Consider the following 25151-nt stretch of genomic DNA (forward strand, 5'->3'; position numbering starts at 1 on the left):
AATATCCCAACAGTGGATAGTCAAGGGGCGATAGGGGAGGAGGAACTTAACGCAATCGCAATCACTAAGGAGGTGGTACTCAGTAAGATAATGGGACGAAAGGCGGATAAATCCCCTGGACCTGATGGCTTGCATCCTCGGGCCTTAAGAGAAGTAGCGGCAGGGATAGTGGATACATTGGTTGTAATTTACCAAAATTCCCGAATTCTGGGGAGGTCCCAGCAGATTGGAAAACTGCAAATGTAATGCTCCTATTTAAAAAAGGAGGCAGACAAAAAGCAGGAAACTACAGACCAATTAGCCTAACATCTGTGGTTAGGAAAATGTTGGAGTTCATTATTAATGAAGCAGTAGCAGGACATTTGGAAAAGCATAATTTAGTCAGGCAGAGTCAGCATGGATTTATGAAGGGGAAATCATGCTTGACAAATTTGCTGGAATTCTTTGAGGATATAACAAACAGGGTGGATAAAGGGGAACCAGTGGATGTGGTGTATTTTGACTTCCAAAAGGCATTTGACAAGGTGCCACATAAAGGGTTAATGCACAAGATAAAAGTTCACGGGGTTGGGGGTAATATATTAGCATGGATAGAGGATTGGCTAACAGCAAACAGAGAGTCGGGATAAATGGGTCATTCTCGTGTTGGCAATCAGTGACTAGTGGGGTGCTGCAGGGATCAGTGCTGGGACCCCAACTATTTACAATCTATATTAACGACTTGGATTAAAGGACCAAGTGTAAAGTAGCCAAGTTTGCTGATGATACAAAGATGGGAGGAAAAGCAATGTGTGAGGAGGACACAAAAAACCTGCAACAGGCGAAGTGAGTGGGCAGAAATTTGGCAGATGGAATATAATGTTGGAAAGTGTGAGGTCATGCACTTTGGCAGAAAAAAATCGAAAAGCAAGTTATTATTTAAATGGAGAAAAATTGCAAAGTGCTGCAGTACCCTGGGACCTGGGGGTCCTGGTGCATGAAACACGAAAGGCTAGTATGCAGGTACAGCAAGTGATCAGGAAGGCCAATGGAATCTTGGCCTTTATTGCAAAGGGGATGGAGTATAAAAGCAGGGGAGTCTTGCTACAGTTATACAGGGTATTGGTGAGGCCACACCTGGAATACTGCGTGCAGTTTTGGTTTCCTTATTTATGAAAGGATATACTTGCTTTGGAGGCAGTTCAGAGAAGGTTCACTAGGTTGATTCTGGAGATGAGGGGGTTGACTTATGAGGAAAGGTTGAGCAGATTGGGCCTCTACTCATTGGAATTCAGAAGAATGAGAGGTGATCTTATCGAAACTTAAAAGATTATGAAGGGGCTTGACAAGGTGGATGCAGAGAGGATGTTTCCATTGATGGGGGAGACTAGAACTAGGGGGCATAATCGTAGAATAAGGGGCCGTCCATTTAAAACTGAGATGAGGAGGAATTTCTTAGGTTTGTAAATCTGAGGAATTCATTGCCTCAGAGAGCTGTGGAAGCTGGGACATTGAATAAATTTAAGACAGAAATAGACAGTTTCTTAACCGATAAGGGGTTATGGGGAGCGGGCAGGGAAGTGGACCTGAGTCCATGATCGGATCAGCTATGATCGTATTAAATGGTGGAGCAGCTCGGGGGGCTGTATGGTCTACGCCTGTTTCTATTTCTTATGTTCTTAAGAGTTTTCATGTTGAAGTTTATCAATTTACTATTGGCTCCCCTGTTAAAGAATGCTTTAGATTTCTTTTGGGCGTCCGAATTTCAATGCTTTACAATGCCCTTAACTAATATCATTCCAGCATGTCTGCTTCAATCGTTGCTTAACAATGTGGAAAATGTAGTGCTTCATAAAGCATAACTGTAAATAAGAAAAACTCATGTTCTCCCTCTTTCTTAGCCCCTTTTTAAGCTAAGTACATTGGAACAAGTGCCATGCACATTACTTGTGTGTACACTTTGTTACTTGAATTAAGGTTTAGGTAGGGGAAGTTTGGTCATATTAACTGAAGCCAAGTAGAAATCATAATTAAGAGAGGAGGAAAGAAAGAGAATGACAACATTTCCTAAGGTAAAAGTATACTTCTGAATTAAAGATAAAAGGGGGAAGGGATGGAACAGTGATAACCACCAGCTTGGAACAAAGTAAAAATTATAAAATGGTTGACTAAAATGTAATTACTTGTATGTCTATATAGTTTCCTGGTTAACTTTGCCCTTTTTCATTTTTAGGAAAACTGAAACACTGTCTGTTAATTCTCAATCAGCCTATGGATAGTGATCAATTTCAATGCCTGTGGAACAAAGGTATGGTTTTGATAATTGCTTAAGAGTTGGTTGTAACTGGCTAATATAGCAGCTACCTAGTACCGTAGTTGTGCTTAGTTGAGTTGTGCAATGTTAATCTATGCTCAGCAACTTCGCCCTTTCCCTGTGTAAAGGTTAATGATCACAAACTTTGTACCTCATCTATTTTATACTGCAGATTGATGTGGCCAGCTTAACTATTGGTTATTTTCCATCTTACGATAGGAATTATTAAGTCTGTATCTACTGCAGTAGGTCATTGTTTCTGTTCACTTATTCATTTACTGTTTAATAAATCATTTTGGCAGTTTGTAGCCTTAGGCATGGACTAGTCATCTGTTCATCTGTCTTCAGAAGAGGAAGAAACTCATGTAACTGCATACGATATAACTTTTATTTGCAATACAGTAAGGAGGATTATCGGTTCGTTACAAATTACCGAGATATTGGGCCGGGGAAAGGCAAACTTTTGACCATAGGGAATGAGGGCTTGCCTACAGGCGTGGTCTGAGCCCAAGAAAAATATCTAGAGTAAAGACTCCAAAAATGTAACACAAATATTCAGGGCTTGCCAGCCACATAGTTGATTGCTCAAATATTTAACTTTTAGTAGCCTTAATTTGAATCCCAACTTTGATTTTCAAACCTGGGTGCTGTCAGTGGACGATCATCTCCAGTTTTGGGCTAAGATGGAACTTTGTGTATTTCTTCAGATTGGGCTAGAAAACTGGAATCATTATTGACACCTCTTCTCTTCCCCCTCCCTCCACGACTGCATGCTACCTGTGGACTGAGGTTTGCAGTGCGGAAAGTTCACTGAGGATGGAATCATGGCAGTAGGAGACAATGTGGCTGGGGTGGGCAGCTTAATCTGGTTACTGCCAGTATTGAGACATTTTTGCTGGGAAGACAATTTAGTGGACATACACTGGAAACAGGAAATTAGCCACACATAGCTTTCCCTTTTGTAAAAATCAGAATTTCTGGAAAACTAGTGGATGTCTCATTGCATTTTCCACACTGAGTTGGACAATGCAGTGTTGCAATACAGGCCACCTCAATAATATTGTTTGTCTCCGTCTCTGCCTCGGCCAATCTGCCACTGAAACCCAGTCTCTCATCTCCGCAAATGTTATATTATTATCCTCATGCTTAACTTCCTTCATGTACTTTGCTCTCCCCATCTCTAACATCCCTCAGCCCTACAATCCCCTCCCTCCCTGAATTCTCCATTCCTCTGATTTCAGGCATTTTGTGCAACACCCTTCACTACTGTGGGGGATGGGGGGAGGGGAACTTAAAACAATCACGATCACTAGAGATAAAATACTAGGCAAACTAATAGGATTAAAGGTGGACAAGTCCCCTGGACCTGATGGCCTGCATCCTAGGGTCTTAAAAGAAGTGGCTGCAGAGATAACAGATGCATTGGTTGTAATCTACCAAAATTCCCTGAATTCTGGAAAGGTCCCAGCGGACTGGAAAACCGCAAATGTAACCCCTCTATTTAAGAAAGGAGGGTGACAGAAAGCAAGAAATTATAGACTAGTTAGCCTAATATCCGTCATTAGGAAAATGCTGGAGTCCATCATTAAGGAAGTAGTAGCAGGACATTTAGAAAATCATAATGCAATCAAGCAGAGTCAGCATGGTTTTATGAAGGGGAAATCATGTTTGACAAATTTGCTGGTGTTCTTTGAGGATGTAATGAGCAGAGTGGATAAAGGAGAACCAGCTGATGTCATATATTTGGATTTCCAGAAAGCATTGATAAGGTGCCACACAAAAGGTTACTGCACAAGATAAAAGCGCATGAGTATTGGGGGTAATATATTAGCGTGGATAGAGGATTGGCAAACTAACAGAAAACAGAGAGTCGGAATAAATGGGTTATTTTCAGATTGGCAAACTGTAACTAGTGGGGTGCCACAGGAATCAGTGCTGGGGCCTCAACTATTTACAATTTATATTAATGACTTGGATGAAGGGACCGAGTGTTACGTAGCCAAATTTTCTGATGATAGAAAGATAGGTGGGGAAGCAAGTTGTGAGGACGCTACAAATAATCTACAAAGGGAGAAAGATAGGCTCAGTGAGTGGGCAAACACTTGGCAGATGGAGTATAATATGGGAAAATGTGAAGTTATCCACTTTGGTAGGAAAAATAAGAAAGCAAATTATTATTTAAATGGGGAGCGCTTACAAAATGCTGTAGTACAGAGGGATCTGGGGGTCCTTGTACATGAAATGCAAAAAGTTAGTATGCAGTTACAGCAAGTAATCAGGAAGGCAATTGGAATGCTGGTCTTTATTGCAAAGGGGATGAAGTATAAAAGTAGGGAAGTTCTGCTCCAACTGTACAGGGCATTGGTAAGACCACACCTAGAGTACTGTGTACAGTTTTGCTCTCCTTATTTAAGGAAGGATATACTTGCATTGGAAACAGTTCAAAGAAGGTACACTAGGTTGATTCCGGAGATGAAGACGTTGTCATATGAAGAGAGGTTGAGCAAGTTGGGCCTATACTAATTGGAGTTTAGAAGAATGAGAGGTGATCTTATTGAAACACAAGATTCTGAGGGGGCTGGACAGGGTAGATGCAGAGAAAATGTTTTCACTCATGGGGGAATCTCGAACTAGGGGGCATAGTTTCCGAATAAGGGGTCGTCCATTTAAAACAGAAATGCTTCTCTGAGGATGTGAATCTTTGAAATTCTCTACCCCAGAGAGCTGTGGAGGGTGGGTTTTTGAATATATTTAAGGTGGAGATAGACAGATTTTTGAATGATAAGGGAGTCGAGGGTTATGGGGAGTGGGCAGGGAAGTGGAGTTGAAGCCAGGATCAGATCAGCCATGATCTTATTAAATGGTGGAGCAGGCTCGAGGGTCCAAATGGCCTACTCCTGCTCCTATTTCTTCTATTGTTCTTCTCACCATTGGCAGCTGTGCCTTTAGCTGTCTGGCCTCTTGAGCTGGAATTCCCTCCCTAAACCCCTTCGCCTCATCACGTCACTCTTCCCATTCAGCTTCCTTCCTTGTAAACCTATGCCGAGGACACCAGCTGGGCTGCACCCGCTCCTTGCTCCAGGATCAAGCCCTCGACCCTCCCGGTTAAGGCTACAGGTTGTGCACTCTCCCTTTTCCAGGGTCTGGGCAAAGCAATCAACTTAAAATAAAGTCACCAATCTCCTCCTCTGCCTGCATGTAGTGCTGGTGGGGAATGCTGCTTGCATATTACATTTCTGAATATGTTTATAGTTACATGATCAGCTCTGAGCTTCACAGTTTGGAGTTGTCAATTAAGCAAGGGACTGACAGTTGTCATCCATAAATAAATATAATTAGTTTGGCCTTCCAGATACTGAATATAATCCATTATGCTTCATTTTAGTAGTGTGACTCTAGTCACAAAACTTTTGCAGATGTACAGAAGTGTAGATCTCTGAAATCTCCAAATAACTGGGGGGGGGGGTAATGGGCCAGACTTTCCTGTAGCAGGGCATTTAATGGTATCTAAGAACATAAGAATTGGAGCAGGTGTAGGCCATTCGGCCCCTCAAACCTGCTCCACAATTCAATTCTACCTCAACTTCACTTTCCTGCACTTTCCCCATATCTCTTGTTTCCCTTAATATTCAAAAATTTATCAATCTCTGTCTTGAATATTCTCAAAGACTGAGCCTCCACAGCCCGCTGGGGTAGAGAATTCCAAAGATTCACCACCCTCTGAGTGAAGAAGTTTCTCTTCATCTCAGTCCTAAATGGCCGACCCCATATTTGGAGACTGTGACCCCTGGTTCTAGACTCCCCAGCCAGAGTAAACATCCTCCCTGCATCTACCCTGTCAAGCCCTATAAGAATTTTGTATGTTTCAATGAGATCACCTCTTATTCTTCTAAACTTGAGAGAATATAGGCTTAGTCTACGCAATCTCTCCTAATAGGATAATCCCGCCCATCCCAGGAATCAGTCTGGTGAACCTTCGTTGCACTCCCTCTATGGCAAGTATATCCTTCCTTTGGTAAGGAGACCAAAACTGTGCACAATACTCTAGGTGTGGTCTCACCAGGGCCCTATATAATTGCAATAAGATACCTTTACTCTTGTACTCAAATCTTCTTGTAATAAAGGCCAACATACCTTTTGTTTTCTTAATTGCTTGCTGTACGTGCATGTTAACTTTCAGTGATTCGTGTACAAGGACACCCAGGGCCCTCTGAACACCAACATTTCCCAATCTCTCGCCATTTAAAAAATATTCTGCTTTTCCATTTTTCCTAACAAAGTGGATAACTTCACATTTCTCTACATTATATTCCATTTGCCATGTTCTTGCCCACTCACTTAGCCTGTCTATAATCCCCTTGAAGCCTCTTTGCATCCACCTCACAACTTGCATTCCCACCTGGCTTTGTATCATCAGCAAACTTGGATATATTACATTTGGTCCTCTCATCCAAATCATTGATATGGATTGTGAATAGCTGGGGCCCAAGCACCAATCCTTGCGGCACCCCACTAGTTACAGCCTGCCAACCTGAAAATGAATCGTTTATTCCTGCCCTCTGTTTTCTGTCCGTGAACCAATCCTCAATCCATGCCGGTCGATTACCCTCAATCCCATGAGCCCTAATTTTGTTTAAAAACCTCTTGTGTGGCACCTTATCAAATGCTTTCTGAAAATCCAAATACACCATATCCACTGGTTCCCCCATATCTATTCTACTAGTTGCAACCTGAAAAAACTCTCAGCAGATTTGTCAAACATGATTTCCCTTTCATAAATCTGTGTTTACTCTGCCCAATCCTATTATTATTTTCTAAGTGTCCAGTTACCATGTCCTTAATAATAGATTCCAGCATTTTCCCAACCACTGATATTGGGCTAACTGGTCTGTAATTCCCCATTTTCTCTCTCCCTCCTTTCTTAAATAGCAGGGTTACATTAACTACCTTCCAATCTGCAGGAACCATTCTAGAATCTATATAATTTTGGAAGATGACAACCAATGCATCCACTATCTCCATAGCCACCTTTTTCAAAACCCTAGGGTGTAGGCCATCAGGTCCAGGGGATTTATCCCATTAATTTCTTCAGTACTATTTTTTTTACTAATAATTTCTTTCAGTTCCTCATTCTCGCTTCACTCTTGGTGCTTCACCAGTATTGTAACATGCTGTTTTGATGTGATAATTATATCTGTTGTGATGTTTGATTCTATTTTACTTGACTAAAAATATACAATATTTAAAGTCAAAATTTGCTAATGTGCAGCGAGAGTTAAAAGTTAAATCTTTGTAGATTTTTTTTGTATTTGATAGCAAATATAACATGAATATGCAATAATGCTATTTCTTTACACTTGGATGTAGAAGCCAGCAGCAGCATCAGATACTCATTGTATCGCAAATACTCATAGCATCATGTCATATATATTATTCTTGAATATAAATATTACCCCCAAATTATGTTGAAATTAGCGCTCTCTCTTCAGTTTTATAAAATTATCTGAACTTAAAACTGATAGAAGCTAAAGAAAATAATTCTAGCAATTCAGCTGACTAAATGGTACTGCGGTATCCTGGAAAATGGTCATGTTTAGACTGCACAGTCTGTATTTAGCTAATAGTTACAGCTCTGGATCAAATTATCAAGTCCTATGGCTCAATTTTCCTCGGTCATTTGCGCCATTTTTTTGGCGTGTGCCATTTTTTTCTGGCAGTTATTTTTTTCCACGTTTCCCCCTGCGATCTGTGCCGGCATAACTGACTTAGTTACGATTTTTCTAGGCCAGTTTTTTTTGACGAGGAGGGTGAGGAAGCCATACACGTGCCTGAGGCCGGAGCACGATGGTGGAGGAGGGCAGGCCATTGTGCTCCTTTAATGATTGCTCGAGCCTTGCGCCAGCAGCTCATCCATGAACACTTTACTGATGCCTGAGGGCTCAGCGACAACTAATCCACATGGGCATGTTTACTGTTTGGAGCTGTTCGTAATGTTGTGTTGTGTTAATGGAACATGATTCAGTTTTAGTGTAAAATTTATTTTATTCAAAAGTTTACAATGTACTTTTAACTTTAATAAAATTATTCTTGTATTAAACTTTACTTTACTTTAATATCACTCTTTAAGATCACTTAAAAACTTTAAGATCACTTATAAACTTGTAAATTTATATAACTTACAAAAAACTTTTAATTTGAGAATATTATAACAGTAACAACAATAATAATAACAACACCACCAGCAAAGAAAGGCTGCACCCATCTCTCATCCCCCTTATTCTAAGACTGCCCACTGCGCTTGGTCTTGAACACTCCACCACCCCAGCCCGCAGTGTTTCTGGGCTTAGTACCAAGCTTATTCTTTCTAACATCTCTGGTACTACGCACCTCTTGAGGGTGGAGGGGCGTCAGCGTCGGGCGGTAAGTTGGAGGGTCCAACTTTGAGCTCTTCAGAGACTGGTGTGGGGATTGGAGTGGGAGTGACACTTGATTCTGTCAATGGGCACGGGGTCTGGGCGTGTCCCCATATTGCAGCAGCTAACTCCGACATGCCGTCCCTCATGCGCCCTGACAGTGTCTCAACGACCTGCAACATTCCCTCCCTCATGGTCAGTGACATGGTTTGCACTACCTCTGACATTCCCTCCCTCATGGCCATTATTTCCTCACTGATGGTCCCAGATATCGTTCCCATTTCTCCTGTCATTGCTGTTACTCATCCCGACGGTACCGCTACCTCATCGCTCACCCACTGATGGCATCCAGGAGTGATCGGGTAAGGTCAATGCTCTCCGCACTCAGTGACATCATCTGAACCACATCTGTTAGATCCTGCACCTCAAGAGAGCGCGGTCGAGCTCTCCTTCCCCTCCTCCCCATGTGTGTAGCTCGCACCCCACCACTGGGACCAGCAACCTGGGAAGATGGGGCCCTGGGTATGCCTCGCTGCACCACACCACTGGGACCCATAACCTTGGAAGGTGTGAAATCATATGTCCCCACCAACACTCAAACCACTAGTCACGGAAGCAGCTGTCACCTCCATGAGCGGCACGTCTTCCAAAGTCAGTACAACAGTGGGAGCTTCATCCAGCTCCATCCCCTCCCCCTCCCCCCCCATGTTCTTGGTCTGGAGGGTTGGATTGGAAGATGTTCTTCTCTTCAGGTTCGTCCGCGTCTGAATCTTTTTCTGCATCGTCAGGGTTGGCCTCAAGTTCTGCAAAATATAACAGAACAGTCAATTGGTTAACAGCAGGGGCGGGGCGGGGTGGGTGGCATGAGTAGGCTCACACATCACAGGCCAGGCAGCAGGTTGATTTGAAGGGCCACGATGACTTTGCAGGACTTACCCTCTCCCTTAAGTGTGGGCCCAGCTTGCTTTTTTCCAGGCAGAATCTATCAAAGCAGCGACCCTCTCTTCCAAGGATGTCAGTGGGTGCAGATTTGCCAGGCCTCCTCCTGTTCGAGTTCTTTCCCTTTTATTATGTGCCACATTCCTCTGTAAAGATGAAAATGCAACTTTGCAGAGAGTGTGTCTTTCTGCTGGGTGGGACATATACAGCTGGTCACATTTACACTTGCATTGAATAAATTAAAATTTTACTTATACTAACTACTTGACCAAGGTCCTGTAATTTATTTTTACACTGGCCTCCAGATCTCGTGGTAGGTAATCTTCTGCAACTTGGATCCAGTGTTTCTTCATTTCTTTTGATGAAACTTTTATGTGACCTCTGCTGGTGTAGAGCTCCCGCTATCTGTTCTCAATCACAGTAACTAGTGCCTCCACTTCTTCATGTACGAAATTCTTGGTCCTTGCACTGCGTTGCATCTTGTATTGCTGCAGCTGTGATTTTTCCAATGCTTTCACTGTAATGTATGTATGCCTGGGTTTACCTGCCACCAGGGGGAGCGACCGTCGGAGGTCATTGGGCCACAGACACACACATGCAGCCCTTGTATATAAAGAAAGCCTCCATGTTTAATCCTCACTTTGAGAGCTAATAAAGTAGAGTCATGTCGCACCTGATTAAGTTCACGGTACTAAGCCTATTGAGTTATTGCATACGCAACACTCACAGCACTCCTTCTCTCTCACACAGCTGGCTCCTTAAAAATGGCCGATTGCCAAATCCGAGCTGTACTCAGTACTTCTGCGCTCAATACTTCTCTTCCATTGGAACGAGGTCAGAAACGTAACTTTTTTTTTTTCCCGCGCATGCGCAGAAGGTGCGGCTTTGTTTTTCGGCGCAGACAGCAAGCTCCACTCGCCGAGGCGACTGGATACGCTGCGCGCCGCCAAATTCGAATTATACATCGGGGAAACTTTGGCAAAATATTTCTGCCACATTTCTGACCTAGAAAAATGGGCGTAACTCTGGCAATACGATAGAAAACGGGCTTGGGGAAAATTGAGCCCCTGGTTTTAGTAAAAAGTTAAATGAAGGTGTTAGAAGCACAAAAGCGAAATTCATGGATAAAATTGAAATACATATTTTCTATTTTATTTAAAACCTTATTTTGGATTTTAGTAAGTTCAGTTACTGAGGGGAAAAGAAGCAGACACATTTCCCCCTATAAGTATTTTGAGTGAGTTGTGGGGGAAAGATAATACAGCAGTTTGTGGTAGTATTACAAAGGCAGGCAAGTCTTTAAATTATCATTAGAAATCCTATTAAAGAGCCACATATAGGTATAACATAGAATCCTTACAGGTAAATGGGAGCATTTTTAGATTGGAATTCCTAAAGGAAATGTTCACATAACAGAGTATATGGTGTGGAGAAGTATGATTAAGAAGTTTGTAGATGACACTAAAATTGGCTGTGTGGTTAATAATGAAAGTCATGGACTGCAGGAGGATATCAATCTACTGGTCAGGTGGGCAGAGCAGTGGCGAATGGAATTTAATTTGGAGAAGTGTGAGGTAATGCACTTTGAGAGGGTTAATAAGGAAAGGGTATACACATTAAGAAGTAGGTCACTTCAACGTGTAGATGAACAAAGGTGACCTTGGAGTGCTTGTCCACAGATCCCTGAAAGTAGCAGGCCAGGTGGATAAGGTGGTTAAGAAGGCATACGTAATGCTTGCCTTTATTGGCCGAGGCATAGACTACAAGAACAGGGAGGTTATGCTTAAATTGTATAATTCTCTGGTTAGGCCTCAGCTGGAGTACTGCGTGCAGTTCTGGTCGCTGTATTATAGGAAGGGCGTGATTGCACTAAAGAGGGTGCAGATTTACTAGGATGCTGCCTGGAATGGAGAATCATAATTATGAGGACAGATTGGATAGGCTGGGTTTGTTTTCCTTGGAACAGAGGAGGTTGAGAGGAGACCTCATTGAGGTGTACAAAATTTTGTGGGGCTTGGATATAGTGGATAGCAAGGGCCTATTTCCCTTGGTGGAGCGGTCAATTACGAGGGGGCATAGGTTTAAGGTGGTTGGTGGAAGATTGAGGGGATTTGAGGGAAGGCTTCTTCATGCAGAAGGTTGTTGGGGGTCTGGAACTCACTGCCTGGAAGGGTGGTGGATGCAGAAGCCCTCACCACATTTAAAAGGTGCTTGGATGGCACTTAAAGTGCTGTAACCTGCAGGGTTACGGACCTAGAGCTGGTAAGTGGGATTAGGCTGAATAACCTCTTGTTGGCTGGCGCAGATACGATGGTAAATACTGCAGGGAATCTAATCCGGCCAGGATGATCTCCTGGACTAGTTTTGATCGGCAGGATCGGTCGGAGAGGAATTTTCCCAGATTTTTTTCCCCCAATTGGCCTGGGTTTTTATCTGGTTTTTGCCTCTCCCGGGAGATCACATGGTTCCAGTTGGGGTGGAGTGTAGAATGTTTTGGTGCAAGGGATGTCACCGTTGTGTGGGGCGGACTGGTTGGACTGCATGCTCTTTACCTTTTCGCCATTGCTAATTGTTCATAGGTTTATATGTAACCTTCACGGCTGCTGACCGAGGGCCGTGTGGCTCTTTGTCGGCCGGCGCGACACGATGGGCCGAATTGGCCTCCTCCTGCGCTGTAGATTTCTATGTTTCTATCTTTCAATCCTTGGCTTCTCTGTAGTTGTGTGTATATGCCTACAAAGGGAGAGGCATTGATAGATCCAGTTATGATAACTAAATAGAGAAATTATATATGCGCTAGCCCCTCAGGACTGGCGACAATAATAAGGTTCAAGGTCCAAATTGAAATGGAAAAAGTTTGTACAAAAATAAGAGCACCAGAATGGAATAGAAACATAGAAACATAGAAACATAGGAAATAGGTGCAGGGGTAGGCCACTCGGCCCTTCGAGCCTGCACCACCATTCAATAAGATCATGGCTGATCATTCCCTCAGTACCCCTTTCCTGTTTTCTCTCCATACCCCTTGATCCCTTTAGCCGTAAGGGCCATATCTAACTCCCTCTTAAATATATCCAATGAACTGGCATCAACAACTCTCTGCGGTAGAGAATTCCACAGGTTAATAACTCTCAGTGAAGAAGTTTCTCCACATCTCAGTCCTAAATGGCTTACCCCTTATCCTAAGACTGTGTCCCCTGGTTCTGGACTTCCCCAACATCGGGAACATTCTTCCTGCATCTAACCTGTCCAGTCCCGTCAGAATCTTAAATGTTTCTATGAGATCCCCCTCTCATCCTTCTAAACTCCAATGTATTCTGGGGGAGGGGAATATTATCGATTCAATAATGTAGATCAACAATGGGATACGTTTAAAAATGTGATTGCAAAGTTACCGAATAAATAAAACCAATTACAAAATAGAGACCATTTCAAGTTTCAGAATGCCATGGATAAATATAGGCTCGACACCAAGTTAAGGAGGGCCTCTGAGAGTAACGTTATAATAAAAATAAGAGAGATGACTGGACAATAAGGATAGAGGTTTAAGAAATGGATAAGGATAGCATGGAGGGAGTATGAGGAGAGAATCTAAAAAGAAATGAAAAAGGAATTGTAAAATATTCTACAACTATATCAGTTTAAAAAAAAAAAAAAAAATTTGAGACCCCCGAGAGGATAGTAAGGTAGTAGATGATAAACAGGATACTTGAGAAGTACTTTGACACAGGAATTAGTAATCGAAAAAAGACCAAGACCCATCTAGTTTACCTTCTGGTAGTCGTATGAAACAACGATAATGGAGTTGTTGGCTAATCACAGCAGGCAGTCTCTATCAATTAGTCTACAACAGACCTAGAAATGACAAGATGAAAAGCCCAGTGGTGGAGAGCTTTGGGAACCATAGGTCCTCGTTACTAGGGGGATCAAGGGGTATGGCGAGAAAGCAGGAATGGGGTACTGAAGTTGCATGTTCAGCTATGAACTCATTGAATGGCGGTGCAGGTTCGAAGGGCCGAATGGCCTACTCCTGCACCTATTTTCTATGTTTCTATGTCTCCATTTTCTTCCCACGCATGTTACACTTACCAAATGTCATGTCTCAAATTACTCATATGCTATATCTCAATACTGTCATGTATCTTAAATGGCCACTGTTGGTACTATATCAAGGTGTGCCACCAGAGGGCATAGCAGTGGGAGACGCATAGATTACCTGTACAGGTGTGCCTGGCCGAGTATAAAAGGCAGGCCACTCAGTGTGATCCTTACTCTGGAGTTAACTAATAAAGGACTAAGGTCACTACAGTTCAAGTACAACACACTGCCTCGTGGAGTCATTGTTAGAGCATCTAAGGACATAACAAATGCTTTGCTTCGATGTTTACAAAAGAGAAGGATTTTTGGAAGTAGGTAAATCAGATTTCGCAGAATAAAGAGGTTTCAGCCAGTACTGTGCACAAAGTAACGTCGTTTTTGAGAAGGAATATACATGGCAGACCGCTGCTGCATGACCTCATGACCCAGAGTCCGCCATCAATTGTTAATGCGAGGCAGTTAACACCCTGTTGGCATTGTGGAGGTGATCATCGGGCCCATCAATGCCGCTTCAAGCACTATGCGTGCAAAGGCTGCAGGGCAATGGTACACCTCCAGCGAATGTGCAGGCGAGCTGCAAACCACCACGTTGCAGAGGAAGATCGATCCACTGTGGATCAGGCTGAATTGGAGACTCGTATTGAGGAGGCAGAAATATATGGGATACACACATTCGCCACGAAATGTCCACCAATAATGTTGAAAGTTGAACTGAACGGAATTCCAGTATCCATGGAACTGGACACAGGTGCGAGTCAGTCCATAATGAGTAAAAAGGCCTTCGACAGGCTGTGTTGCAACAAGACACACAGGCCCAAGCTCAGCCCCATTCACCCCAAACTAAGAACTTGCACCAAGGAACGGATCCCTGTAATTGGCAGTGCAGAAGTCAAAGTCTCATGATGGAGCAGTGCACAAACTCCCGCTGTGGATCGTACCATGGGATGGCCCCACACTGTTTGGCAGAAGCTGGCTGGGAAAAATCTGCTGGAACTGGGACGACATCGGAGCGTTTTCGTCTGTCGACGACGCCTCATGTGCCCAGGTTCTGAGCAGATTTCCATCGTTCGAGCCAGGCATTGGAAGCTTCTCGGGGGCAAAAGTGCAGATCCATTTGGTTCCCGGTACGCGACCATCCACCACAAGGCATGGGCGGTACCATATACTATGCGTGAGAAAGTGGAAATTGAGCTAGGCAGGCTGCAGCAAGAAGGCATCATTGTGCCGGTGGAATTCAACGAGTGGACCAGTCCGATTATCCCAGTATTTAAAGAGGATGGCACGGTCAGAATTTGTGAGGACTATAAAGTAATGATTAACCGTTTTTTGTTACAGGACCAGTACCCGCTACCCAAAGCAGACGACCTATTTGCGACCCTGGCTGGAGAGAAGACGTTCACCAAGTTGGACCTGACCTCGGCCTACATGACGCAGGAGCTGGAGGAGTCTTCGAAAGGCCTCACCTGCATCAACACGCACAAAGGTCTGTTCATCTATAACAGATGTCCGTTCGGGATTCGGTCGGCCGCGGCAATCTTCCAACGGAACCATGGAGAGCTTGCTAAAGTCGGTTCATCACATCGTGGTTTTCCAGGACGACATACTGGTTACAGGTCGGGATACCATTGAGCACTTGAAGAATCTGGAAGAGGTTCATAGTTGGTTGGATTGCGTGGGACTCAGCTTGAAATGCTCGAAGTGTGTTTTCCTGGAGCCAGAGGTTGAGTTCTTGGGAAGAAGAATCGCGGCAGACAACATCAGACCCACCGACGCCAAGACGGAGGCCATCACGAACACGCCGAGACCACAGAATGTGACGGAGCTGCGGTCGTTCCTGGGACTCCTTAACTATTTTGGTAATTTCCTACCCGGGTTAAGCACCCTGCTAGAACCCCTACGTGTGCTACTGCGCAAGGGAGACGACTGGGTATGGGTGAATTCACAAGAGGCTGCCTTTGAGAAAGCCAGATATCTGCTGTGTTCAAACAAGCTGCTTGTCCTGTATAACCCTTGTAAACGATTAGTGCTAGCTTACGATGCATCGTCATATGGGGTCGGGTGCGTGTTACAACAGGCTAACGAATTGGGGATTTTGCAACCGTCGCTTATCCATCCAGAAATTTGTCCAAGGCCGAAAGGGCCTACAGCATGATTGAAAAAGAGGGTCTTGGGTGCGTTTATGGGGTTTAAAAAAAAATGCACCAGTACTTGTTTCAAGTTTGAGCTTGAAACTGACCACAAGCTGCTCATATTGCTGTTCTCTGAGAGCAAAGGGATTAACACCAATGCCTCTGCCGCATTCAAAGATTGGCGCTCACGCTGTCAGCATACAACTATGTAATCTGCCATAGACCGGGCACACAGAACTGCGCGGATGCTCTGTCGGCTACCATTGCCCATCACCAGGGTAGAAATGGTGCAGCCTGTGGACTTGCTCATGGTAATGAATGTATTCGAAAATGAAAAGTCACCCGTTACGGCTCGCCAGATCAGGACCTGGATCAGCCAGGATCCTTTACTGTCCTAGGTAACAAACTGTGTCCTCCATGGGAGCTAGCTGGTCCAGCATCCCAGCAGAGATGCAGGAGGCGATTAAGCCGTTCCACAGGCGCAAAGATGAAATGTCCTTGCAGGCCGACTGTCTGTTGTGGGGCAATCGCGTGGCCTTGCCCAAGAAAGGCAGAGAAACGTTCAATTGTGAGCTACACAGCATCCACCCAGGCATAGTAATGATGAAAGCCATAGCCAGATTCCATGTGTGGTGACCCGGCATCAACTCAGATTTAAAGTCATGCGTGAGCCAGTGCAACACGCTCTCAGCTGAGCAATGCACCCAGAGAGGCACCGCTAAGTTTGTGGTCGTGGCCCTCCAAACTGTGGTCGAGGATCCACGTGGACTATTCGGTCCCATTTCTAGGCAAACTGTTCTTGGTTGTCATGGATGCTGATTCAAAATGGATTGAATTGGTAATAATGTCTGTAAGCATGTCCACGGCCACCATCGAAAGCCTACGAGACATGTTTGCCACGCACGGCTTGCCTGATGTCCTAGTCAGCGACAATGGGCCGTGTTTCACCAGTGCTGAATTCAAGGAATTCATGACCCGCACTGGGATTAAGCCCATCACATCTGCCCCGTTCAAGCCCGATCCAATGGCCAGGCAGAATGGGCAGTTCAGACCATCAAGCAAAGCTTGAAACAAGTGTTGGAAGGCTCCCTGCAGATCCGGCTGTCCTGAGTGCTGCTCAGCTACCGCATCAGACCCCACTCGCTCACCGGGATTCCCCCAGCCGAGCTGCTCATGAAAAGGACGCTCAAAACAAGGCACTCTCTAGTCAACCCTGCTCTCCATGATCACGTGGAGGGCAAGCGACATCAACAAAGTATGTACCATGACTGCGCAAATTTGTCACGCGATATTGAGGTCAATGACCCTGTGTTTGTACTCAATTGTGGACATGGTCCCAAATGGCTCGCTGGCACAGTCATAGCCAAAGAGTGGAGTAGGGTGTTTCAGGTCAAATTGACCAATGGACTAATGTCCAGAAAACATTTGGACCAAATCAAATTGCGATTCACCAACAGCTACGAACAACCCGAAGAAGACACCACCAACTTTGACCCTCCAACACACACACAAGTGGCAACTGACATCATGGTTGACCACGAAGCCAAACTCACCATCCCCAGCAGCCCGGCAAGGCCAGCTGCCCAGCAGCCCAGTGAAGAACTGACCAACTCACCCACAGCCGCATTTGTACCAAGACGATCGACAAGGGAGCGAAAAGCCCCAGATTGTCTTACCCTGTAAATAAGTGTACTATTAACTTTACAAGGGAGTGATGTCATGTATTTAACCCTTTGCAGTCTGTATCACACCACCACCAGAGGGCCTAACTGTTGGAGTCCCAAGGGATCCCGGCATCCCTTGGGAGCACTGTATATAAGCAGGCCACCCACGAGGTACCTGCACTCTTGAGTCGTATTAAAGGAGCTAAGGTCACACTTACTCATTGTTCACAGTACTCAGTTTCATCCTTTATTATGAGCGTATCAGAATGTACATACATCGCCCTGTGAGCACCTTTATAGAATCCGAAACTGAAAGGAATTCCACTCCATGAAGGTACAGATTGTCTGCGACCATACTCAGCACATCATGGCTGTCAATGCTCAATATCCAGGGAGCATCCATGATGCTTTCATCTTGCGTGAGAGGAATGTCTCACCGCATCAACCACAAGGCCAGAGCTGAATGCTGGGGGACAAAGGTTACAGCCTCGCCACCTGGCTCATGACCCCCTCCAGAACCCTCAGACAGAAGCCGAGCATCGCTATAATGAGAGCCGTGCAGCCACACGCAACATCGTCGAACTGACAAAAGGAGTGCTCAAGCAGCGCATCCGATGCCTGCACCGTTCTGGAGGCTGCCAACAATATTCTGCTCAGCCGGTCGCCGAATTCATTGTGCTGCATGCTACACAACTTAGCCATCATCAGGGGACAGGAATTGCCAATGGAAATTGCAGTACCACCTCAGGAGAGAGTGGGGAGGAAGAGGAGCCTGGCGAGGAACCCATGCCACCACCACCACCACCACCACCACCCCCACTGTAACCACAGGGGAGACATCGTGGAGATTTTGCCGCTGCAAAAGCCTTACATCAGCAGCTCATAATTGAACGCTTTGCTTGAAGAGTGAACGGCACATTTGACCGTTGCCTGGTCACTCTATTTCACCATATTGACTATTCCCACTCTTATCTGCAAATGAGACACTATACAGGGAATGGTTAAGGTGAACAAAAGAATTTATTAAACATTGTAAACTTCGTCAACTTTGTAAACTTAATTGTTAAAGTTTAATAAAATAACATAAATTGGCTGCATTCACCAGCAGTGTGATAATTCAACAACAACAGCATTGTGATAATTCAACAACAACAGCATTATCAACAACATAATCCAGCACATCATCATAATGCAACATAAAACATAGGATGCATCCAGCATCAACAATATAATGCAGCAACCCCTGCCTCACTATTTTTTACCACCGGCTTTTGCCCCTTTCCCCTTATCGCCCTCCCTTGCTTGCTGTTTCTAATCATAGTGGTACCAAGATTGCGTACAGCAAGATTGCCAGAGCGCTGCTGTGTTTGGGGGGTGGGAGGGGCGAGACAATGGGGACGCTGCCTGGGGACACACTGGACCAGCTCGTGGTGTGGAAAGCCCAGCTTCTGACTGGCTGAACTCTTTATCGGTGTCGCCAGTCACAGGTGCTTTGGGTGTGACAGTGGGGAATGCAGAGAGTCTGGCGAGAGAGTTTATGAACTGCATCACCTGCCCAAGCTGAGGCAGATCTTGTGCCTGTGATGCGCCATATTCCACAAGGGTTCGCGCCACACTCTCCAGGACTCCACTGTCACTGCTGGAGGCCACCAGCCTCGTGTGGGCATTGATGGCTTGCAGGTATCATGGCTCGCACCGACAATCTGCGACCCTACCACCGCAATGGTTGCTTTGAAACTCTCTCTGCTCGCGGGAATCCTACCCAAGACATCAAGGAGCTGACGGCTGACCTGGCTGTTCCCCCTGGAAATTCCCACCATGTCTAGTTCCATGTCTGCCTGTCTTGTCAGCAGATCGATTTTGCCGACTCACTCTATGGAGAGATGGCATATGGGATGCGACCCCAGAATTGCGTTGCTGCACGCCACTCATCCCAGGAGCCTTGCAAGAAAGTTATGGCGTCGACCCCAGACGAGCTGAGTGCCGGTGGTAAAACGGGGGTGAATTACAGCTGCGCTGGAGTCGGCTGATTGGCATCCTCCTCCACTTCTTCCTCCTCCAGATGATGGCCTGACGTGGAGTGTTGCCTTGAGGGATGCTGTGGCTATGGCTGGTCATCTGGAAGTAGAAAGCAATAGACGATTTGTTAGCAGCATGGAGGAGTAGGGTGACATGAGGAATTTCACATAGCGCAGGCTCCTTTGAAGGACCGCCACTAATCCATTATATCGTATTCCCTCTCTAGAAGGGATGGCAAATATGACACAAAAAATTGGAATGCTTCATTAAGATGCCTAAATTAAAAGAAATATATATGTGCTGATGGAATATAAGAAATCATGGGACATGTGAGAAATCAGGAGTGCCTAAAAATGTATAAAACTGATACGAATGCTGTGTTTTAAATCGTTGTTTTGAACTGGAGATGAGATGTCTCTTTAGAATGATAGGGAATGCTTAGAAATGCTAATTATTTGTGGTTTTAAAGTTAAAGCTTCAGTTTATGTATCTTTAAGACAATTTGTATAGAAAAGGCTTAGAATCGAAGGAAATTTGTAGGAATTAATGTAACCCAAGCAACTTGCTATGTCGTAAAGAACGGTTGACGTGAGAAAGCTCTGGTTTGGCTTCATAAGTTCAAAGGATAGAGAACTAGGCTTTGTATTGATTGTATCCAAGTGAATAGAGGCAGAGAGAGATCAAAGAAATTCCAAGGAAAAGCGGCTTCGAGAAGATATAAACAATGACGTGATCAAAATCAGAAAGCAGAGAGTCGGGATAAATGGGTCCTTTTCCGGTTGGAAATCAGTGGTTAGTGGTGTGCCACAGGGATGGGATCAGTGCTGGGACCACAACTGTTTACAATATACATAGATGACCTAGAGGAGGGGACAGAGTGTAGTGCAACAAAATTTGCAGATGACACAAAGATTAGTGGGAAAGCGGGTTGTGTAGAGGACTCAGAGAAGCTACAAGAAGATTTGGATAGGTTAAGCGAATGGGCTAAGGTTTGGCAGATGGAATACAATGTCGGAAAGTGTGAGGTCATCCACCTTGGGGGAAAAAAAAAACAGTAAAAGGGAATATTATTTGAATGAGGAGAAATTACAACATGCTGTGGTGCAGAGGGACCTGGGGGTCCTTGTGCATGAATCCCAAAAGGTTAGTTTGCAGGTGCAGCAGGTAATCAGGAAGGCAAATGGAATGTTGGCCTTCATTGCGAAAGGGATGGAGTACAAAAGCAGGGAGGTGTTGCTGCAACTGTATAAGGTATTGGTAAGGCTGCACCTGGAGTACTGTGTGCAGTTTTGGTCACCTTACTTAAGGAAGGATATACTAGCTTTGGAGGGGGTACAGAGACGATTCACTAGGCTGATTCGAGAAATGAGGGGGTTAACTTATGATGATAGATTGAGTAGGCTGGGTCTTTACTCCTTGGAGTTTAGAAGGATGAGGGGTGATCTTATAGAAACATTTAAAATCATGAAAGGGATAGACAAGATAGAGGCAGAGAGGTTGTTTCCATTGGTGGGGGAGACTAGAACTAGGGGGCACAGCCTCAAAATATGGAGGAGCCAATTTAAAACAGAGTTGAGAAAGAATTTCTTCTCCCAGAGGGTTGTGAATCTGTGGAATTCTCTGCCCAAGGAAGCAGTTGAGGCTGGCTCATTGAATGTTTTCAAGTCAAAGATAGATAGATTTTTAAGCAATAAGGGAATTAAAGGTTACGGGGAGAGGGTGGGTAAGTGGAGCTGAGTCCACGACCAGATCAGCCATGATCTTATTGAATGGTGGAGCAGGCTCGAGGGGCTAGATGGCCTCCTACTGTTCCTAATTCTTATGTTCTTAAAATTGTAAAACTTCTTTAAGGTGGGTTCTTGAAATAAGAATCGAGACAAACAACTAGAAGCCTTATTGGATATTAGCCTATTGAGTTAATTCTTTCCATAGACCTTGCATAATTTGCCCCATCATGGACTCAACCCAATTTATTTAATTTCCATGAGGAGATAACCAACCATAGGCAAAATCTTCAAGAAGGTAAAGTTCTCTCAGATATTTACCTGTGGTACATAGAAACATAGAAACATAGAAAATAGGTGCAGGAGTAGGCCATTCGGCCCTTCTAGCCTGCACCGCCATTCAATGAGTTCATGGCTGAGCATTCAACTTCAGTACCCCATTCCTGCTTTCTCGCCATACCCCTTGATCCCCCGAGTAGTAAGGACCTCATCTAACTCCTTTTTGAATATATTTAGTGAATTGGCCTCAACAAGTTTCTGTGGTTGAGAATTCCACAGGTTCAGCACTCTCTGGGTGAAGAAGTTCCTCCGCATCTCGGTCCTAAATGGCTTACCCCTTATCCTTAGACTGTGACCTCTGGTTCTGGACTTCCCCAACATTGGGAACATTCTTCCTGCATCTAACCTGTCTAACCCTGTCAGAATTTTAAATGTTTCTATGAGGTCCCCTCTCATTCTTCTGAACTCCAGGAAAAGTTCAGGATTTCAGTTGAATATTACATGTGTTACTCAACCTTGACCAAATGGCATTTTCAAGTGACCAGCAGCAAGGTGTTCCAAGAAGTATTTGATTATCTATGTTTACCTACATAAACTTAAATCCCATTCTTAACCAGCTGTTTTTCATGCTTTTAAAGGGGTTAATCCACACATTAGCTGTTTTGTTGGAATTATATTCCAGATATAAACTACTAAATTAGACAACAAATTTGTTCTGATCTGTAGTCTTACTGATGCCTATTAATTCTATATTTGTGTTTTCTAGTTCTGTGATCACAGTTTAAGTCGCTTGCATCTGTTTTTCCTTTTTCCTAATAATTTAACTTCCCTGCCTCCTGCCTTGAAGGTATTGATTACTTGCTTGGCACAGTTCCATGGGTGCTGGTTGCTGTCTTGATACTTCAGCTCAAATGAATAATGGTTATTATTCATGTCTAAGCCTTGACAGGGTATTCAACTTTAGGTTACAGTCCAACCAAGTCCAAATTAATTTCTATTTGAATCTTATATTTGGCACATAAAGGGGATTTGTTATCATGTGTCTAGACATGAGTACAAATGATAGAATTTCAATAGACTCAGTCTAGCTCACAATAGATAAGTGTACAGTGTCCCACCACTCTTGTACATGTGCTGAGATAATGCGTTAAGGTGCATTCTTTAAACATTACTCCAGTATATGCCATCTTACATGCAAACACAATCATCAATCATCTCAATGAGTATGATAATTATAAATCAAGTTTAAGTGGATGGTGGAGATCCCTGCTTCTTTTGGTTATGTTTAAGCATGATGAATGATGCTTGCAGTTATTAGTTTCAGGATCTAATAATGTATTTTGTTTTAGTAGAACTCATTTAAAATATCCAGCAGCTGAAAAAAAACATTGTTTGAAAATACAAAGTTTTAAGCAGTTATTCTCTTGCAAATCCTGTGATTTGTGAAATTTTTAATGCTTTTGTTTCATTTAGTATGTAGAAAGCGAGCATTAAAAAACAACACATACAAGTTGTTGGACTCAGAAGAGAATTGCAAGTTTTGGCTGATCAAAATAAGCTGCTTATAAGAAGAGAAGAACATAAGAAATAGGAGCAGAAGTAGGCCATTTGGCCCTTCGAGCCTTCTCCGCCATTCATTAATGTCATGTGTATCTCATTACTGTACATAACTATCTTACCATGCTATACATGACTGTAACTAGAGATGACCTGTAACCACTAGCTTACTTTACCACCAGGGGTGCACTTGCAGGAGACACTGGATACCTGTCCCAGACAGGTATATAAGGACAGGTCTCAGGCAAGTGTGGCATTCGAGAGCTGTGTACTAAAGGTGCAGGTCCTGAGTGACCTTGACTTCAGCATGTGCCTCGTGTGAGTTTGTACTGCAGGGACAGGACTTTACAATTAATATTATGGCTGATCTGATCTTAGCCTCAACTCCACTTCCCTGCCCACGCATAACCCTTCACTCCCTTATCATTCAAAAATCTGTTTATCTCCACCTTAAATATATTCAATGACCCAGCCTCCACAGCTCTCTAGGAAGAGAATTCCAAAGATTCATGACCCTCTAAGAGAAGAAATTTCTCCTCATTTCTGTTTTAAATGGGCGATTACTTATTCTGAAATTATGCCCCCTAGTTCTAGATTCCCCCTTGAGGGGAAACATCCTCTCTGAATCTACCCTGTCAAACCCCTTCAGAATCTTATATATTTCAATGAGGTCACCTCTCATTCTTCTAAACTCCAATGAGTACAGGCCCAACCTGCTCAACCTTTCTTCACAAGACAACCCCTTCATCTCAGGAATCAATCTCGTGAATGTTCTCTGAACTGCCTCCACTGCAAGTATATCCCCCCTCAAATAAGGAGACCAAAATTGTACCCAGTACTCCAAGTATTTTTGGGGAGAGTTTTCCAGATTTCCACTACCCTTTGTGTGAAGAAATGCTTCCTGACATCACCCTTGAACTGCGGAGATCTCATTTTACGGTTAAGTCTCCATGTTCTGGATTCTCCCACTAGAGAAAATAATTTCTCTCTCTCTACCCTATCAACTCCTTTAATCATCTTAAACATCTCAATAAGATTACCCCTTAATCTTCTATACACAAGGAAATGCCAAGTATTGAGGGCTGCTTATGCTTGGGGTACTGTATCTCAACGGGGAGCTCCCATCTGGAGGAGAAACGGGGTAAGGGGAGTTGGAGGGAATATTGGAGGAAGAAAAAAATAATGAAACCACATTATGGGCCCAACTTTCCGGTTCTGGCGAAAACGGCGCACTGCCGAGGCTTACGTGACCTGCCTGGGCTCGAAAGTGCGCCGGAATCTTCCCGAGCAATTCTCTGGTCCTCCTGGAGTGTGGCGTGGCGCAGCGTTGTCTCCCTGGGGCGCGGAGCAAGCCAATCGTAGTCTGCAGCGGGGCGGGGCTAAGCCCCTGCGTGTCTTTCACAGCCGGCTTCCTTGCGCGTGCGCGTTGCAACGTGCGCGCATGCGCAATGGGACCTCGACCGTGGCAATTTAAAGGGAGAACGTGGCAGACACTCATTTAAAGCTAGCTGGGATTTTTGGTTGCAGATAGGAAAAGGAGTAAAAGTTATTTTACTGATTCTTGTGCAAAGGAGTGCTGCAAATGTGCTGCATAGGTGCAAGCAAGGACATTTAAAAGGAAAACGTGGTACTCTGTTACAGCGAGCTGTGTGATTTTTGGGCGCAGGAAGGGAAGGAAGGAGTGAAAAGTCTTAAGTGATTCTTGGAGTGCAAAGGGGTGCTGCACATGTGCATGCAAGGAAAGGACTGTTTTTTTTTAAATCACTGAGTGGAAATCCAGTACCTGTACAGCAATGCAAGAACATGCAGCGAGAACGAAGAACTTCTTGCATGACGAAGTCGAGACACTAGTTAATGTCATTGAGGGTGGATGGCAGGATCTGGACACCAGCAACAGAGGCTGCACAAAGGCGGCACCCAAAGAAATCAAGAAACGCTGGGACCTAGTTGCAGATGAATACTGCGCAGTGGTGAATACCAGGAGATCTGGAGCCCAGTGTAAAAAAAGATGGCAGGACCTTGGTCAAGTCATTAGT

At 44.3% G+C, this 25151-nt stretch overlaps 1 protein-coding gene across 8 annotated transcripts in view; it reads left to right on the top strand.

Moving 5' to 3' along the window:
• Positions 1-25151, top strand: part of tpk1 (thiamin pyrophosphokinase 1) — a 691620-nt gene that overhangs the window by 132210 nt on the left and 534259 nt on the right. For all 8 annotated transcript variants that reach the window (XM_070881207.1, XM_070881210.1, XM_070881201.1 and 5 more), the window contains one exon: positions 2213-2287. In XM_070881207.1, coding sequence (XP_070737308.1) covers positions 2213-2287 — 75 coding nt within the window. The remainder of the gene's footprint in view (positions 1-2212; positions 2288-25151) is intronic.

The sequence above is a fragment of the Pristiophorus japonicus genome, chromosome 5 (assembly GCF_044704955.1).
Source record: "Pristiophorus japonicus isolate sPriJap1 chromosome 5, sPriJap1.hap1, whole genome shotgun sequence".
Classification (NCBI taxonomy): Eukaryota; Metazoa; Chordata; class Chondrichthyes; family Pristiophoridae; genus Pristiophorus; species Pristiophorus japonicus.